The sequence below is a fragment of the Mesoplodon bidens genome (genome assembly GCF_964165515.1).
Source record: "Mesoplodon bidens genome assembly, chromosome: 7".
Taxonomy (NCBI): Eukaryota; Metazoa; Chordata; class Mammalia; order Artiodactyla; family Ziphiidae; genus Mesoplodon; species Mesoplodon bidens.
Genome location: NC_138164.1, coordinates 111308587 through 111327417, shown reverse-complemented (window position 1 = coordinate 111327417; position 18831 = coordinate 111308587). Strand labels below are relative to the sequence as shown.

Sequence of the window (18831 nt, the reverse complement as noted above, 5' to 3'; positions counted from 1 at the left end):
TTAAGCCAGCATTGGGCAGAGGCCCTGGCTGCAGAGGTGCCGCTGGCCACACACACCCCAGAGCTTCCTGGGGCTCTGTCACAGTCACAGTTTTTGTGATAGCGGCCTCTGCTTGTCCAGCAATCATGGCATGCTGCTGTCCCAAGGCTTGGGGGTGGTCCCAGGGTCCCTTAGATGCTGGTTCCACTCTGGGAACAGGTCACAGTCCAGAGTGGGTCATTAAGAAAAACAACAGTATGGGGTGAGTCCTCCTCGCACCCCCACCCCAGGACACTAGGCCAGCAAGAAGGAGTGGGCAGGGTGGTCCTGGGGGGCATAAAGGAACACCTGATATGAGGGCGCTGTGAAAGGCGGACAGGAGGGGGTGAGCAGAGGCCAAAGTGGGACTCAGAACCCGGTCAGGATGGTAGAGGGTCAGGCAGGGGCTCCAAAGCCCCTGGACAGGGACTTCCCTGGAAGTCCAGTGGTTAAGACTCCATGCTTCCACTGCAAGGGGCGCAGGTTTGATCCCTGGTTGGGGAACTAAGATTCCGCATGTCGCGGCGTGGCCAAAAACAACAGCAGCAGCAACAACAAAAACCAAAGCCACTGGACAGTGGCCCTTGGGTGTGGCTCCCAGGTCACGTGGCTCTCCTGAGCCAAGACTTACAATTTTGTGGGATGTTTCAGGTTCTGACCCCTCTCTGGGCCTCAGTTCCTCAACTGCAGTGAAGAAGTTGGACCTTTGGATACTCACGATGCCTCTGCCCTCCATCAGGCCAGGGTCTGCTGTGCATGTGTCCGTTCTCCAAGCTTGCACCTGCCCCTTTGCTCCCTCACTCCTCACAGCTGCCTGGACCCAGGAGGGAGCCTTATTCCCATTTCACAGGCAGGAGCCAAGGCCCAGAGAGGGCACTGACTCCCCAAGTCACACAGCTTGTCAGGGAGGGGTGTCAGAGCCAGTGGGGGCTGGGGGTCCCCTCTACTTCCTGGGGCTCAGAGGTGTGACTCAGCAGGCCCACCTCCAGACTGTTCTCACTGCTGTGGCTCGCACACACGTTGGTACACACAGCACAGACATGAATACACAAATCCTCAGACACACAGACACCAGCGCACACACGCACGAGCTTGCACACTCAGTTGGGATTGGGGGCTGCTGTTCCTGGGAGCTCTTGCCCCGGCTCCCAGATGCCCTTCCATTCTATAAACACTTTCTGAGGGTGTGGAGAAAAGGGGAGCCTCCTATTCTTTTTGTGGGAATATAAATCAGTGCAGCCACTATGGAGAACAGTATGGAGATTACTTAAAGAAACAAAATAGAGTGACCATATGATGTAGCAATCCCACTCCTGGGCATATATCTGGAGAAAACTTTAATTCAAACTAATATATGCACCCCAATGTTTGTAGTGGTATTATTTACAATAGCCAAGACATGGAAGCAACCTAAATGTCCAACGACAGATGAATGGATAAGGAATGTACAATGTAATGTACAAATGTACAATGGAATATTACTCAGCCATAAAAAGAATGAAATAATGCCATTTGCAGCAACATGGATGGACCTAGAGATTATCACACGAAGTGAAGTAAGTCAGCGAAGACAAATATTATGATATCACTCATATATGGAATCTAAAAATTAGTACAGGGGCTTCCCTGGTGGCGCAGTGGTTGAGGGTCTGCCTGCTGATGCAGGGGACACGGGTTCGTGCCCCGGTCCGGGAAGATCCCTCATGCCGCGGAGCAGCTGGGCCCGTGAGCCATGGCCGCTGAGCCTGCGCGTCCGGAGCCTGTGCTCCGCAACGGGAGAGGCCACAACAGTGAGAGGCCCGCGTACCGCAAAAAAAAATAATAATAATAAATAAATAAAAATAAAAACTAGTACAATTGAACTTATTTACAAAACAGAAGCAGATTCACAGACATAGAAAACAAATTTATGGGAACTTCCCTGGTGGTCCAGTGTTTAAGACTCCGTGCTCCCAATGCAGAGGGCCCAGGTTCGATCCCTGGTTGGGGAACTAAATCCTGCATGTATGCCGCAACTAAGAGTTCGCATGCCGCAACTAAGACCCAGCACAGCCTAAATAAATAAATAAATTTAAAACAAAAACTAAAAAAACACACAAATTTATGGTCACCAAAGAGGAAGTGGGGGAGGGATAAATTAGGAGTATGGGATTAACATATACATACAACCATATATAAAATAAAAAACAAGGTCCTATTGTATAGCACAGGGAACTATATTCAATATCTTGTAATAACCTATAATGAAGAATTAATTTAAAAATCAAAAGAATTTAAAAAAGAATATATATTTATAACACAATATTGTATATCAACTATACTTCAATTTAAAAAAAAATAAATTAAAAAAAAAATATATATATATATATATATATATATACCTTCTAAGATGGGGACGCTGGACCCCAGCCAGGGGAAGTGAGACTTTCCAGGACCCCCTAAGGCTGTCCTCCCCAGAGCTGGGGGCCCACCACCTCCTGGCAGGAAGCATTCTGGTCTCCAGCGACCCCCCAGATAGCCAGGGCTGCTGCTCAGACCCTTCCTTCCTTCCCAAGAGGCCCAGCACCGAGAGAATCAGCAGAATCCCGGCAGCCTGGGAGGGCCTCTCAAAGACTGCGGCTTCTGCCTTAGAAAGCAGGGCCTCGAGGACCCCACCCTGAGCAGAGCGGGGGAGCAGGGACCCAGAGGGAGGCAGACACCCCACTGACTCGCTCCACCACCCCTGGCCAGGGGATCGGCCGAGTCACTCAACCTCCCAGAGCCCAGGTCCAGCCCCACGAACAGAGCGAATGACGCCAGGGCCGTTGCCCATGAAGATTCAGTGACCCCACCCCCCCCAGCTACCCTCCTGAGGTACCAGCAGGCCTGACAGGTCCCACAGCTCCACCTATGAGGGTGAGCAGGAGAGCAGGAAAGTGCAGGGTGAGCCCAGCCCTCACGAGCAGCTGCAAAGAGGGCTGGCCTGGAGGGAGCCCCAACTGCTGGGCTTGGTTCTGGAGCAGGGCTGATACCCCCTGGGAGGACTCAGCCTGGTTGTGAAGAAGGCCTGGGACAAGACGCCTGGGGGAGGCCCAGCTTCAGGGCCCCAGTGCTGGCACACAGTAGGCACTGGTGACATGACGGTCACTGCCCAGCAGTGCCTCTCTCCTCAGGGACCACTGGACCGCCCTCGGCTCCTGGGGAAAGGACAGGACTTGGGGCCACGTGCAGGGGACTTCGTCTTCATGCTTCCCCACTTGTCCCTTGAGAGCAGCAAGAGGAGAGTGCGCTCAGATTGGACACCCCCCAGGTTCCAATTCCAATTCTGCCTCTAGTGTCCTGGGTACCCTTGGACATCCTATCTGAGCCTCAGTTTCCACATCTATAAAATGGATCTGAGGGTCATTTCCAAAACAAAGCAAGTTGAATCATTTGAGTCATACCTGTCCCTGAAAACGATCAAAAACAATGAAATATTTTGAAATTCTTTAAAGCATCAAAGAGCTGTAAAGCTGGGACCCCACAGCTCATAGCCCTTTAGGGTAAAGGGTGACCCAGGAGTGACCCTGGCCCTCTGAGGGCTGCAGGGACAGAAGCATGTTGCTGAAGGGATGGAGGGAGGGGGACATTCCTCATCTGGGTGGCCACCAAGGCACCGTCTCAACAGGCAACTTGTAGTGGCCTGGACTGGTGGTGGCCCATGGCTCAGCCAGTGGTGGATTCCAGGCCTGCCCTCCCTTGGCTGGACACCTGGGCAATGAACGGCCTGCACTTGGCAGCCCTCCAGGGCGCTCTCTCGGGGAGTAGTCTTCATCCCAGGCTTTAAAGAGCCCCTACAAGCAATTTCCCAAAGCCTTGTGCAGCTCCCCAGCGGGAGGCCCAGCTGGCCCCAGGAGGCGGGGATGTTGAGATTCCCAGAAGAGGGACCAAGGGCAAGAGCAGGGGCCTGGCCGCAGGACGTGGACTCAATGGACCATGGCAGCAGCAAGCAACAGTGTGAGGTAGAGGCAGGCAGGGAGACCCCAGCACTACTGACCTCTGGGTGGACCTCAGCCCATCACCCACTCCTGCCCACTGCTCTCCACCAACTCAGCACAGACACTTCCTGCCCAGGGATCTCCTGGCCCATAAATACCCATTGTTCCAGGAGGTGCACATCCCAGCTCTGGTGGCCCAGGCAGCTGAGACCTGCGTTAACAGGTAACCACCCCTTCCCTAATGCCCCTGCACCAGCTCAGAGGAGCATGGGGGAGGGGCAGGAAGGAATGGGAGTCGCCTGGAACCTGACACTCCACAGCCAGCTCCTGTGACACTGTCCACTTCCCCTGCTGTGCCCGGTTTCCCCATCTATAAAATGGGAGCACAGCCCTCTTGCTAGAGGGAGTGTGCCTTGGTGAATCCATCTTCCCAAGTCTGGGCCCCTTTTCTCAACTTGGGAGAAAGAAACTCCTTCTCTCCAAAGGGAGCAGAGAAATGATCTCCTCAGAGAAAGGCAGGGGAGGGCAATGCTTACCCTCAAGGGAAGGGGGCCAACGGAGGGACCAACCTGGGCCACTGGAGGTGCAGGTGGGACACCGCTGAGCTAACATCCAGCTGCGGCTTTGGACAAGCAACTGCCCCGCCTGGCTTGGGCTCCTCAGACCTCAGGGAGCTCACCACCACCAGCCCAGCTCTAAGCACTGGGCGTTGTGCTGGTGCCAGGGTTGCCTAAGCGGGTCCACCCACCAGGTGCGCCACCCCACACGGCGATGTGCTGGCTGCTGGTGCCCTGAGAGACCCTGCACCACGTGGCAGTGACCAGGGCCACTCACGGCAATGAGACAGCTAGCGCCTATCTGGCCTGGCACTGGCTGCGGGTCCCAGGGGGGGTGCAGAGACTCAGCCTCTCCACCATGCCTGTGCTGCTGGCCAACCCGGTGGCCTCAGCCACCTGCTGCCGCTACGTGGGCCATGACCTCAGTCATGCCTTCACCGGGTCCTTCCTCAGGTGAGCATCCTGCCCTGCTGCTACAGCTCCCGCTGGGGAGCTGCACAGGCTTTGGGAAATTGCTTGTAGGGACTCTTTAAAGCCTGGGATGAAGACTACTCCCCCAGAGAGAGCCCTGGAGGGCTGCCAAGTGCAGGGCTGCCAAGGGCCCCCACCTGCTAAGCTGGTCCAGTCCCTCCACCCGGCAGGAGGCACCCTTCTGCCTGTGATGCCCATTCCTCCCTTTTCAGTTTAGAGAAATTCAGATTGATGTCACCTCCTCCAGGAAGCCCTTCCGGATCCCAGGCTGAGACGGGGCCTCTTCTGGGTTCCCCAGACCCCAGGCTTGCCTCAGATCAGCTCCCCACAGGCTGCGTTTACACAACCACTGTTTATACCTTCCTTCAGTGGATACTGGCCGAGCCCCATCTCTGAGCCCCATCTCAGGCCAGCTCAGGTGAGAGAATGGGGAATAGGACTGAAGCACTGTCCTCAGCTTACTAAGGACAGAGAAAGGACAGAGACAGAGAAAGGACTCAGCGAACACAAACCAGGAGGCTAAATGCAGGGGTGGGGGCTACACGAAGCATCTAACTTGGTCAAGGGCAGTCAGGGAAGGCTTCCGGAAGGAGGCGGGATCTCAGCCAAGCCCCAGAGGGTGAGTATAAGTTAACCAGGTGGAGAGGAGAGGAGTTTCAGGGAAGGGCCCAGCAGGTATGAGGCCTGAAGGCGAGACCAGCACAGTGCTTGGAGGTGTGGCCGGCTGAGAGCTGATGAGGCGGGTGGGCAGGGCCAGGCCGAGGGTTTGGGGCCGTGCAAGGGGGCCGGCATCCACATGAGCCCCTGAGCTGCTCTGTCCCTCCTGCAGGGTCTCAGGGGCTTCACTCCTGTCGGGCAGCACAAGGCTGCCCTCCCCCACACCACTCACACACTCTGACCCTCTGATCACTGACGGAGACTGTCAGGGGCTGACACTACGTTTTCGCCCCTGAAATGCCAGGGCCAACGCGGATGACCCACACGAGGTGTCAAGGGCCAGAGACCTGAACCAGCTGCTGGGGCCCAAGACCTCGGGCGGCCTTCTACTTATCCCAGACCTCCACAACACCACGGCCTTACATGGAAGGCACCTACAACGTTTATGCCATGCACCTGTGCCACCACCTACAGGTGGCCCTAGCCTCCCAGAGTACACAGCAGGGGAGGGGGGAAGGGGACAGAGGCCCTGCCCGGCCACCTCTTCTGGGCTTCAGTCCCCGGGGCCTGCGGTACTCCGGGCCCTGTGGTCCCTCTCTCCCCTCCCCACAGGAGGGCAGAGGGAGGCGAGAGCTCCCTCCAGGCTCTCCCCGCTCACCGCACTCCCACCTCATCTTCCACTCCCGAGTAGCCTGGGGCCCTGACCCGCCCCTCCCAACCCCCGGCTGCAGAGCCCTGAGCTCCCGGCCGGGTCATACGGCACCAGCGGCGGGGAGAGGAGAGTTAGAGCGAGCACACCGCGCACAAGAACGTAAAGGGTAGGTGGCGGCCTCAGAAGTGGGCGGGCCCTGGAAGGGCGGGGCCAGACGATGGGCGGGGTCGGGGCCTGAGGTCTGGAGCGCCCCCTCTCTCGGGCGTCGCCTGACCCCTCCCTTCTCGGTCCTCAGCCCTGGAGCTGCGCCCCGGCCCCAAGGGTGGTGCGGGCCAACCTTTTCACCAGGATGAGGGTCCTGGTGGCCGCAGCTGTAGACTTCATCGAGCTGTTCAAGAGACCCCCGGGGTCTTGCTGGGAAACTAAGGCCCAGAGAGGAGAGGGCGTGGCCCCGGGCCCAAGGAGCCAGGCTCCCCACTGCCCACTCTGCCCTGGGCCTGGAGGGAGGGACGGGCTCACAGACCCAGCCTCCTGCACAGGCATGGAGATGGAAGCATATGGAACCGTGAGCAGCGTGGCCTTCCCACGCACCGAGGCCGGGGACCTGGCCGGCACCGTGCATCCTCAGCTGCGGGTGTTTGAGACTCCAGGGTCACAGCCTTGGGGTGTCAGGTGAGCCTGAGGCCCAGAGGGAGGGATCACAGGTGCCTCCCTCAGGGTGGGTCATCAGCACCTCAGAATCAGGAGCAGGACAGGAGGCTGGGCCCCCCATGCCCGCCCCTACTGCCTCCCGGGGAACCCCACACGCAGGCCTGGCACTCGGGGCCACAGTGATCCTCACAGCGCCTGCGGAGAGCAGGAGGGGGCTCCTCAACATCCTGGACACGCCTCCCTGGCTGCTGAAGGCGGAGGAAGGGAGGGGATGTGGAGAGGCAGGACCCAATTCACCCGCTTAGAGGTGCAAATACAGAACCCTCTCTTTAATTAAGCCCTTCCAATTAATTCCACGAGCATCCCTATGCACGTTAGCAGGGAGTCCAGCATCTCCATCTCCAGGCCTCCGTTTCCTCGTTGTCACAGGAATGGGGTAATCCTGCTTCTACACCTAGCGAAAAGGAGGTGGGGAAGAATGGGCGGCCCACCAGCTGCTGCTCTACTTGCTGCCACATGGGGTCGCTGTTGAGCAGTGCCCATGCCCTCCAGCGGCCTTTTATGTCCTGCAGTCCCGGGCGGCAGGGTCCTAGCCTGCTTAGTACCTGTTTCCCAAGCCCCTCAACCTGGCCTTCAGAGGTGGGAGGAGCTTCAGAGAGAGCCACCAGCTCTGTTGACACCGGCCCTCCCCGACCCACCGCAAAGCCCTGACCATCCAGAGCACCCTCCTTCATAATGAGTCTTTGTGGGCTCTTATTACAGCTTCATGTTTTATTTTGAGGTGTTATTTTACTTGTAACAACATTATGGTAGAGGGGGCACCATCCTTTCAGTGTTTAGGGCTAGAGGCCCATCTTCCTCGTGGCTGCTGAATAAAGTCATTTTGAGTGATTTCTCCCACAATTTAAAAATTTATTTAATAAGCTTATATTATATTCACTATGTGTCAGGCACTGTTTTAAGCACTATTAGCTGTTTAATTTAGACTTCAGGATAATAGGAGGAGATAGAATAATCCCTATTTTACAGATGGGGAAGCTGAGGAACAGAGAGGTTAAGTGACTTGCTCAAGGTCACACAGCTAGCAAGGCTTTGGACGCAGGCTTCACTATCTGTGCCCGTAACCACTAGGGTATACTTCCACAATGACAAGTGTCTTTCTAAGGCAACTGGTGTCTCCATTTCTAGACACAGAGCCAGTTGGCATCTCAGCAGACACCCTGTTGCATTGATCGAGGAAGTGAAGGAGCAAGTGGGCAGGGCCATAAGTGAGGGGCATCTCTTAGGCAGTCCCTGCTGGGGTCGCCCGCACTGAGGCCAGGGCAGAGGTCGGCCCCAGCAACCTTGGCTCTTGGCTCTTCTTCCAGGACAGAGACTTCGAGCCACTGCGGCCCGGCGCACCCATCTTCCAGATTTCAGCGGCGAGGACGTGCTGTATGAGGGTGAGTCCCCCATGGACCCTGTGTTCATCAACGAGCTTGCCTACTATGAGGAGGGCATTGCCTTCCTCCAGACTGAGAGGCTCACGTTCTCCGTGCCTGCCCTGCCCACACTGGCCTCCCGCCGCCAGGGTTCCTGATCCAGGCCACACCTGCCCGGCCTCAGCCCTCCCTTCTGAACAGGGGGTCGTGGGGCACAATCTCGAGCCCAGTGCCCCCCCTTTGCCACCCACCGTGTACCATGTTTCTTGCCATATCCCCACACCTCCCTGCCTCAGTTTCCCATTCTATAAAATGGAAGATGTCCAGGGGTCCGTGGTTCATGTTCTCTCACCTGCATGGCCCCTCTCTGTGACCTCAGGATCTGGGGCAGGTCTGGCTCAGGGTGGTCCTGGACATTCTGTGTGTACTGGGGCCGGGGATGGCTGTCTCTGTGCCCACGCTTTTTCATCAGTGCTCAGGGGGAGGATCCCATAGTGTGTGTGTGTGTGTTGGGGGGAACTTGGAGAAATACTGTCCTGGGGCCAGCAGAGGGGCTTCCAGAGGAGGCCATGACCCAGAGGAGGGCTCCAACCCCTCTGCGTTCCCAGGGCCAGAAAGTCGATCTCTGTGTGCCCGTGTGTGTGGGTGTCCAGGCGTGTGCCTGCCCCAGGTGCTCCGTGGTTGTGTGTGTGTGTGTGTGTGTGTCTGCACACACATGTGTTTCTGAGAGCCTCAGTACCTTGGGCATTCTTCCAGGGGGATCCATATGTGGCTGGTGGCACAGCCCAGATGTGCATTTCCAGGTGTGTAATGAGCTCAGGGCTCATGGGGGCTCAGGGGGCGTCAAGGCTGGGGAGGGGGTGCAGCTCGACAAGACTCTCCCCACCCAGGACAGCCATCCAGGCACAGGGATGCAGGGAGGAAGTGCAGGTAGGGCAGGTAGGGCAGGTGGAAGTCTCCTGCGCCACCCAGGACAAGAGGTCAGCATCGGGGAGGGAGCGGGCACAGGGTCTGCGGCTGGGGTCCCCTCAGTCCTGCCCCAGGCACTCTCTGCAGGGTGTCCACAGCAGGGCTGAACTGGATGGGGTGGGATGGGGCCTGGACACAGCCTCACACTTTCCATGCTCCACCCCCCGGGCCCGCACCCCACCCCGCCCCCGTGCTGAGAGCATCGCTCCTGCCTGACAGCGGGGCTGGTGGAGCCCAGAGCTCCGTCCCCTCCAGGCATCGCTCTCTGGCCCCTCTACACGCCCGCCGCCTGGCTCATCCATCTCCCCGCGGGCACAGCTGCCACGCTGACTTCTGCTATGGAGCAGCGAGATGAGAAGGTGTGAAGGATATGGGGGCACCAGGGACAGGCTGGCAGGCAAGATGCATGAGGGGGCAGGGGGCCAGCAGGCGCCTCCGGCAGGGAGGGCAGACTGGCCGGGGAGGACGCGTGCCTGTGTGCGTGGTGTGTGTGTGTGTGTGTAAGAGGAGCTTGTGCACATGTGCACAGGAGTGGTGGCAGGTCATCAGGTCTTGAGTTCGTTTATGCATTTGGGCTGACATGTGAGTGTGCCCACGTACGCATGAGCATGTGTGTGTATAGGGGGGGTGTCCCATCACACAGACCAAAGGCATGTGCAAGCACACACACACATCAGGCGCCAGTAGAACCCCGGACCCCTGGGAGTCCGGGCTGAGGGGGAGCCACTAGGACTGGTGCAGATCCCCCAAACCCCTCCATCATCTGCCTATTTCTCACCTGCCCCACTGTGCATCTTGGGACAGGGTGGCACCTGGGAGCTGCTGGGACCCTCCATCACAGGCGCAGAGAACTCTCCCCCATCTTGCCCAGCAGCAGACCCCAGTGCTGGTGCAGCCTTCCTCCCAAAGCTGGCCGTGGGTCTATGCCAGGGGTCGGCCCATGCTCTCCCCGAGGGATTCCTCCCAGCCTGGCAGGCAGGGACTGGGGGCACAGGGGGTGGAAGCAGCAGGCCTCCCTGAGCTGAAGGGAGGAGAGGTCTGCCCCCGACATGCGACATGTGGCTCTGGGAGGGCCCAGGGTGTCACACTCGAGAGGAGCAGCCCCTCTCTGCCCCCTGTTAGGTATGGCCTCTGCCAACCCCTTGTTCCCAGTGCCAGACTCTGGAGGAGGTGCGGGGGTCCAGCCGCCTTTGGGGACCCCAGTCGAGCACGCCCAGCTCGGTGTGCGCTCACCTAGTGCTCCGGCCTGAGGGCTAGCCTGTGATGCTCCCTCCTGGAGAGGGCTAACCGGGGTCTAGCCCCATGACCCTCCTTGCACCACATGGCAGACACCAGCTTCGGGGAACCCCCCTCCTCTGCCTTCCTGACTGGAGATCTGTGTGTTCCCTGAATGCACAGCCCCAGACAGGCAGGGGCCACCTGGGGAAGGTGTCTGGTCAGGACATACGCCAGAGGCCTCTGACCTGGGCCAGTGTCCCCCCCTGTGGGGACTGTGTAGGCACTGTCAACCAGGATGGGGACAGCTTACTGCCCCCCAGGCTGGGCCAGCCCATCCCAGGCAGAAGCGATTATGCACTTAGTTCAGTTGGGGAAACTGAGGCACGGAGATGTCTTGCCAGCGTTGCATAGCTCATCGGGCCAAGCGGTCAGGAGGACCTGGCTTCCTGCCATCCAGTCCTGGAGCTCTGCCTATGCTAGTACTTGCGGCTGCTGCCCCTTTGCCTTTCCTGCTCAAGCTCCCTGGTGATTCCACTCCAGCAGCCCCAGGTCAGGTGTCTGGGTCCTGGGGAGAGAGCTTCGCCTCTGCCATTCAGCCCTCCATGCTCCTGCCACCACCGCAGCCCCCTGACCTCCCCAAGGCCCTGTCAGCCCCAGCTCCTCCAGTCAACCAGGCGAGGGCCCCTGCAGATCACCCAGCCTGTCCTCGACATGGGCCCCTGCCTTGTGCCTGGGCCCATTGATCAGGAATGGCTGGGGGGCTCCTAGCTGGGGAAGGGAGGAAGTCAGGAGCGGGGATCGGGAGAGGGAGAGGAGGCTTTGCCACGTCAGAGCCTTCCCACCTGTCCTCCTCCCCCACGGCATCGCGCCTGGAGCTGGACCAGCCCAGCCAGGGGCCTTGCACAGTCCAGTGCGAGGGTGGCTTGGAGAAGGGGCTCTGCACACCCCAGAGCCAGAGTCCTGCCTGCAGAGACCAGGTGCCTGGCTTGGGTGGAGAACCAAGACCTGGGCGATCGAGGAGGGAAGGCCAGTCCTGCCAGGAGACTGGGGACCGAGTGAGGGCCCGAGAGCTGAGCCGTGCTGCTGAATGGACCGGGAGACCGGGAGACACTGACCACAGGCGGGACAGGCAGGGACCCCAGCTGAGCCGCCCTTCTCCAGGAGCCGGAAGTCCGGGCTGTCCCCATGGCAGGTAAGGGACGGGCAGCCAAAGGAGCCCCATGGGTGGGCTCAGGCTCTGGGGTGAGTGGGGTGGGAGGTAGGGACTGGACGTGGGGACCAAGGAAAACCCACTGGACCCAGGGCCTGGGCAAGAGCATGGGGCAGGGGCACCCCAGACTGAGGCCTCAGATCCCCCAGGGCGGGGTCGATGGGCTCACAGCCACCCAAGTGCAAATATAGGGGTGCTGACAGGCAGGGAGACACAGCCATTTCTGGGAGGTGAAAGCCTTATCAGACGTGGGTGACCTTGGGCCTGGCCCCGCCCATCTCTGGGCCTCATCCCTTGAGTATCAAGGTTGGTGGGGGGGCTGGGCAAGGAGCCTCTAACTTCCCCTCCAAACCTGACTTCTTGCCGGTGGGAAAGTGTCAACTCCTGACCCCAAGAAGCGCTGGCTTTTAGAGGAGCTGCGCAGAGGACAGGCCCCTGCCCAGAGTCATGGAGGTGCTCAGGGGTGGCACATTGCCTGGGACGGGCAGGGTGTAGGCTTGTAGAAGACTTGAAAGCCAGTAGCCAGCCTGTGAAGCCCCCAGGCCCAGCAAAGCCATGAGCCTCCCCGACTTGGGACACATCACCACAGACCCTGGGGGCTGGCATCGGTTACCTGGATGGTGTACATGCTCCAGCAGGACAGCTGGGTGATGGGCAGTTGCCCATGTGATGGCCTGGTCCAGGTGGTAGGGGACATTAGCCCATCCACCTCCATGCCCCTCTCAGTGAGACCCACCCACCTCCAGACTACAGAACTCCCAGGGGCTTTAGTGAGGTGCCACTTCTCACACGTGGCTCTCAGGGCTGCTAAGGATGGGGCCATGGGCCTGGAGCCCCCCACTCTCACCAGGCACCTACTGTGCACTGACTCTGGCCAGCACATCACACGCTATACCATCCCAGGAACCTCCCTCTACCCATCTATCTATCCGTCCATGCATCCATCCATCCAACACCAAAATTCTACCTCTGCCCAGAGGATCTCATGGTTTTACCAGGTCTTCAGCCCCTTATGGGGCTGCTAGAAACTAACAGTTTGTTTTTCAGGATATTTTTCCTAGTTTTAAAATTGTAATTGTGTTAAAATATACGTAACATAAAAATGATCATTTTCACCATCTTTAAGTGTTCAGCGGCATTAAGTACATTCATACTGTTGTGCAACCACCACCGCCATCCGTCTCCAGAACTTTGTGCATCTTGCAAAACTGAAACTCTGTCCCCATTAAACATTAACTCCCCTTCCCCTCCCCCCGTCCCTAGCAACCACCATCCTACTTCTATGAATTTGACTACTTTAGGCACCTCTCATGAGTGGAATCACACAGTAGTTTTGTGACTGACTTGTTTCACTTAGCGTAACATCCTCAAGAATCATCCACGTTGTGGCCTGTGGCACAATTTCCTTCCTTTTAAAGGCTGAATAATATTCCATTGTCCGTATAGACACATTCTGTGTATCCATTCATCCATTGATGGACACCAGGGTTTCTTCCACGTTTTAGCTATTGTGAACAATGCTGCTATGAACCCCGATGTACACATATCTGATCGGGTCCCTGCTCTGGATTCTTCTGGGTTTATACCTAGGAGTGAAACTGCTGGATCCTATGGTAATTCTATCTTTAATATTTTGAAGGACTGTCAGGAGTTTTCCACAGGGTTTACACCATTTTAGATTCCACCAGCAATGCACGAGAGTTCCAATTTCTCCACATCCTCGCCAACACTTGTAATGTTTCATTTCTTGTTTTTGTTATTGTTTTGGATTTTGGTAATAGCCATCCCTGTGGCTGTAAAGTAGTATCTCGTTGTATCAATAGTTAGGATTTTTTTTTAATCAGAAGGGTGGAGCTGTGGCAAAGCTTTTGGCCAAGCCTTGTGCCAGGACTGCAGATCAAAAGGTGGGCTCCGGGCTTCCCTGGTGGCGCAGTGGTTGAGAATCTGCCTGCTAATGCAGGGGACACAGGTTCGAGCCCTGGTCTGGGCAGATCCCACATGTCGCGGAGCAACTAGGCCCATGAGCCACAACTACTGAGCCTGCGCGTCTGGAGCCTGTGCTCCGCAACAAGAGAGGCCGCGATAGTGAGAGGCCCGCGCACCGCCATGAAGAGTGGCCCCCGCTTGCCACAACTAGAGAAAGCCCTTGCACAGAAACAAAGACCCAACACAGCAAAAATAAATAAATAAATTAAAATAGGTTTAATTAAAAAAAAAAAAAAAGGTGGGCTCCTTAGAAAAAAGTGAGGAGGCCAGAGCAGAAAGATGTTAGAACCAGCTTCTGGAGGCAGGATTTGGGCCAGTTTTGGGGGTCAGAGATGGGTAAGAGTTGTTCGTGGTAATTCGGGGATCTCCTTCAGCTCAGTATTCCTTAAGCAGCACAAGGCAGCCAGGTCTCCCCAGAGCTGAGAAAGACCCCGCACCTCCATGACCCCACGTGTCACGTCATCCGTAACAGATGTCCTTTATGAAGGGCCTACTGTGTGCCAGGCTCGTGAGTGTCCTCACAAATCCTCACATCAGCCCTATAAGGCAGATATTAAGAACCGTTTGTGACATATGTGGAAGCTGAGGCTCCGGGAGGTGAAACAATTTGCTCAAGGCCACTCGGCCTCTTGATGGCTCAAAGATTCCCTAGGGAGACTGACAGGTCCTGTCTCTGGTCTCCAGGAGCTTTAAGTGAGCATTTACCTCATGAAGTGATGCCGAGTTGGGGATCCTGTGGGAAAACAGGCCTGGCAGTCAGGGAGAGCTTCCTGGAAGAAGAGGCATCTAGGTGCAGCCTGAAAGATGAAGGCTGGCTGGGTGGAGTGGGGGTGGGTGAGGTGAACAGGGGCCCACACTCCGTCCTCTCTCTCCAGCCTTCCTCTCTGCTGGCCTCGGGGTATTTGCCCCCTCGGAGACCTACCCTTTGCCCATGACGAGCTCCAGCTGGGAGCCCCAGCTGGACTCCCTGTTACCCTCAGGCCCTTCCACCAGCTCCACAGGGGCCCAAGCCATGGCTGAGCCCACAGAGCAGGGCCCTAAGAACCCACATGTGTCTGGTGTGATGGTTCAGCTGGAGATGAAGGCTGTGTGGGAGGAATTCAACCAGCTGGGCACAGAGATGATGGTCACCAAGGCGGGCAGGTATGAGCAGTGGCGGGGGGCGGGGGCGGCGGGGCGGTGGCGGGAGTTGGGGGCAGGCCGGAACCACAGTCGGGCTGCTGAGCACCCCCCCCTGCAGGAGGATGTTCCCCACCTTCCAGGTGAAGATCCTGGGCATGGACACGCTGGCTGACTACGCCCTGCTCACGGACTTCGTGCCTTTGGATGACAAGAGATACAGGTCCGGGCCTGGCTGGGGGTCACAGCTCAGACCTCAGGCACTTGGTCAGGGAAGTAGACCCCCACCAGCACCCTGAGGGAGGCAGGGGCCAGTTGGAGCAGTGTCGGGGGTGGCCCATCCTGGACAGCAGTGGGCGCACCTGGGCAGGTAGGGTGGGCTAGCCCAGGGCAGCAGATGCAGCCACGGTGAACCCAGGCCAGACAGTACTGTGGAGCCTCCGGTTCATGTGCCGACGGGGCCAGTGCATGGGCAGTAGGAGAGATGCCCTGTCAGTCTTGGCTCCGGGTGGGGGCAGCAGATGAGGTGCCATGGGCTGCAGTCAGGGCGCCCTCGTCACCTTGCTCTGTCCCCAGGTATGCCTTCCATAGCTCAGCCTGGCTGGTGGCGGGCAAGGCGGACCCAGCCACACCTGGCCGCGTGCATTTCCACCCCGACTCGCCGGCCAAGGGCACACAGTGGATGCGCCAGATTGTGTCCTTCGACAAGCTCAAGCTGACCAACAACCTGCTGGACGACAGCGGCCACGTGAGGCCCAGGCCACAGTGGGGAGGGCTTGGGCCAGGGCAGGGGACACTGGGGCCTGATTGTGACGAAGCCCGAGCCAGGGCTGGCTGGGCCTTTGGTGCCCGAGTTCACCTGGCCGGGGGTTGGAGAGCAGAGACTGCCAGGCGGGTAGGCCAGGCCCACATAGGTGCAGGAACCCGGCACCACTGACACCGTGTCAAACAGACAAAGATCCCTGCACTCATGGGGTTCCAGGCAGATGGTATGCAAAGAATCCAGATGGCAAAAGGGTGATAAATGCCAGGAGAAAAAGGAAACAGGGAGCGGGGCTGAGACGGAGGTGGCCGGTTGAGTTCAGGGGGCTCAGGAAGCAGCTGAGGCGCTATTTGAAGAGGGGTCTGATGGAAGTGGAGGAGGGAGCCTGTGCATATAGAAGGGGGAGCCGTTGCAGGCAGAGGGAACAGCAAGTGCAAAGGCCCTGAGGCTGGAGAATGCTGGGGAGTTGAGGAAGCTGTGAGGAGACTCCCGTTTGGCTGGGGTGGAGCTCAGAGGGGCAGTGGGAGGGGAAGGGATCCTAGGGTATCCAGCACTGCTCTTCAGGGCCAGTTGTCTGTGGAGAGGATTCTGGTCTTCACTCTGTGTAGCTCGGGAGCCACAGGAGGGCTCTGAGCTGACTCACTGGGGCTGCTGTGTGACGGGAGTGCAGCCAGGAAGCAGCTGAGGAAATCCAGGAGAAAGATGACGGTGGCCGGGCGGGGTGGAGCCAGTGGGGTGGGAAAGGTGGTCAGGTCCTGGATAGTTCCGAGACAGCTGGGGCGTGGGAGTGAGAGACACCAAGCAGCCTGAATGCTCCGACAAAGGGGCCTTTGATACAGAACTGCAGACTCTCAAGTTCAGACCCGGCACTGCCACTATCAGATGGGGGCAGCGGGCCCTGGAAGAAGGGCTTCAGCCTCGGAGAGGGTTTGCGGCTGCCCCACCCTTCCCGCACCCCCCGCAGATCATTCTCAGCCCCATGCACCGCTACCAGCCGCGCTTCCATGTGGTCTTCGTGGACCCACGCAGACAGCGAGCGCTACGCGCAGAACTTCAAGTCCTTCATCTTCACAGAGACCCAGTTCACGGCCGTGGCGGCATATCAGAACCGCCGGGTGGGTCAGGCCACAGCTCGTGAGGCAGCTGCCAGCCCACCTCACAGGGGGGAAACTGAGGCGCCAGGCTCTTAGGCCCCACAGGCACACAGACCCCTGCCCTTCTCTCCTTCCCGGACTCAGTGGGCATCTACCCACAGTCCTTCCCCTGCCTTCATGACCAGTGCCTCCAGATTGGGGACGGGGTGGTCCAGGGAGGAGAGGGTGGCCGAGCCTGGGGCCCACAGCCTTTCCTCAGCTCAGGGCTGGCCCATAACTACCCTTTCTTTGCAGATCACCCAGCTGAAAATTGCCAGCACCCCTTTTGCCAAGGGCTTTAGGGAGAGTGACCCGGACTCCTGGCACCGTCTGGCCCCTGACAGTCCCGCCCAGCTGCCCTAACCCACCCTCTCACCCCATCCCTATCCCCAGGCATCTCCTAAGGCCTCCGACCCTTCTTTCAGGGTCACGCCCACTGGCTTGTCCTGGGGTCCCGCTGTCTGACTCTGACCATGACCCTTGGCCTGCGTTCTCCATCTTGACCCCCTGTCCCATTCCTGCTTGCCCCACCTTCAGGCCTATATCTCCACGGCCCCTGCTCAGCGTCCCGACCCGGAGTCGCAGCAGCCTCCTCCCCTGCCTGCTGAAGGGCTTCACAGAGCAGGAGAAAGGTCAGGCCCCAGGCCCACAGACACAGTGGGACCAGAGCCTGCGTAGTGGACAGGGCCACGGCGCCCCCAGGAAGGGGCTTCAGCATGCTCAGCAAGCTCCCTGGGCATCTGTGTGGACAGAGAGGGGGAGGCAGAGATTTCTGAGACAATTTGGGACCCACGGCAGAGAGAACAGGGCCGGGACAAGGTGCTGAGAGCAGGGGCAGGGGGGTCGGGGAGACTTCCTGGAGGAGGTGGTTCCCGAGCTGGGCCTTGGAGGACTGGGAAGGGTTTGGACAGAGGGAGAAGGTGGGGAAGAAATTCCAGGCAGAGGGAAGAGCAAGCGCAAAGGCTAAGCGGCGGGCAACTTGGGGTGGGAGGGGCAGGGAAGGGGGAAGGAAGGCTGAAGGTGTGAGTGGAGGTCTGGGGCCCACTCACACCATTTCCTCCCTCAGACCCCAACAAAGCTCCAGCTTTCACCTCCAGGATCCCTGCCAGGCTCCACCATCAGCTGCTGGCTCCCCCTGAGGCTCTGCTGGCCTCAGCCACCTACGGGCCCCTCACCTACCAGGGCCTGTACCCTGGAGTCTCAAGCCCCCTCCGAATCCCAAGGGCCCGACCGACACCATACCCCCTACCCAATATCCAGGCTGACAGGGATCAGGGGGGCCTCCCCTTCCCAGCTGGGCTGGGGCTCCTCTCCCGCACTGCAGTGCGCCTGGGGCCTGGCCAGGACCCGCAGTGATGGTAGGGCCCTGTGGACAGAGTCCTCTTACCCTGGAGCCCTGCCTCTTCAGCCTCCCCTCTGCAGAGACATCCTCCCCTCACAAGGAGAGCAGGGCAGGTGGAAGCCAGAGAGGAAAGCTACCTGCCCAGAGTTCCAGCAAAGCTGGGATGGTGTCAGGCTTGGAACCAGAGCCCCTACCTCCCAACCTGCCCCCTTCTGCCTTGGAGGTGAGTCCTCCAAACCCTGCTTTACCTCTCTCTTCCCTGCAACATTAAACTGTTTGGAATGGGTGGTCAACTGCACTTCTGTCCTCGGAGGCCAAGGCAGAGGGCCTCAGGAACGCCCACACCCCAGAGTCTGGGCTGCAAACATCGCAAAGCTCTGCCCAGTGCTGCTGGCGTCCCTGGGAGCACAGAGTGATGGTAAAGGTGGCGACACATGCTGAGTGGCAGGGCTGTGAAGGAGGCTGCGTTCCTGCCCTCTGCCTCGTGTGCCCAGATGAGGACTGAAACTGCAGCTCAGGGAAGCACCCGCTCAAAGCCGAAGCAAAACATGGGACACCTGCCATTCCACGTTTAGGTGCTAAGTGCGAGGCTGGGGTGTGTGGTCCTCGAGGGGCCAGAGTCTGGCCGAGGGGTGCACAACACCACAGGCAGTGACCACAGGGATCAAGGTGAGGGTGGCGGGAGGAGTTTGAGAATCCGATCAACCC

General features: G+C 58.6%; 1 protein-coding gene across 1 annotated transcript; it reads left to right on the top strand.

Annotated features, from left to right (window-relative positions):
* Positions 1-3134: 3134 nt before the first annotated feature.
* On the top strand, positions 3135-18197 carry TBX10 (T-box transcription factor 10; the record flags this gene model as incomplete). Its single annotated transcript, XM_081240750.1, is given in 17 exon segments — positions 3135-3281; positions 4145-4197; positions 4726-4760; positions 4861-4984; positions 5964-6089; positions 6391-6470; positions 6607-6636; positions 6885-6983; positions 8330-8404; positions 14642-14909; positions 15007-15108; positions 15462-15633; positions 16613-16674; positions 16676-16763; positions 17037-17120; positions 17122-17413; positions 17848-18197. Coding segments are annotated over 17 exon segments (2127 nt in total). The 3' UTR covers positions 18138-18197.
* Between the last annotated feature and the right edge of the window lie 634 nt (positions 18198-18831).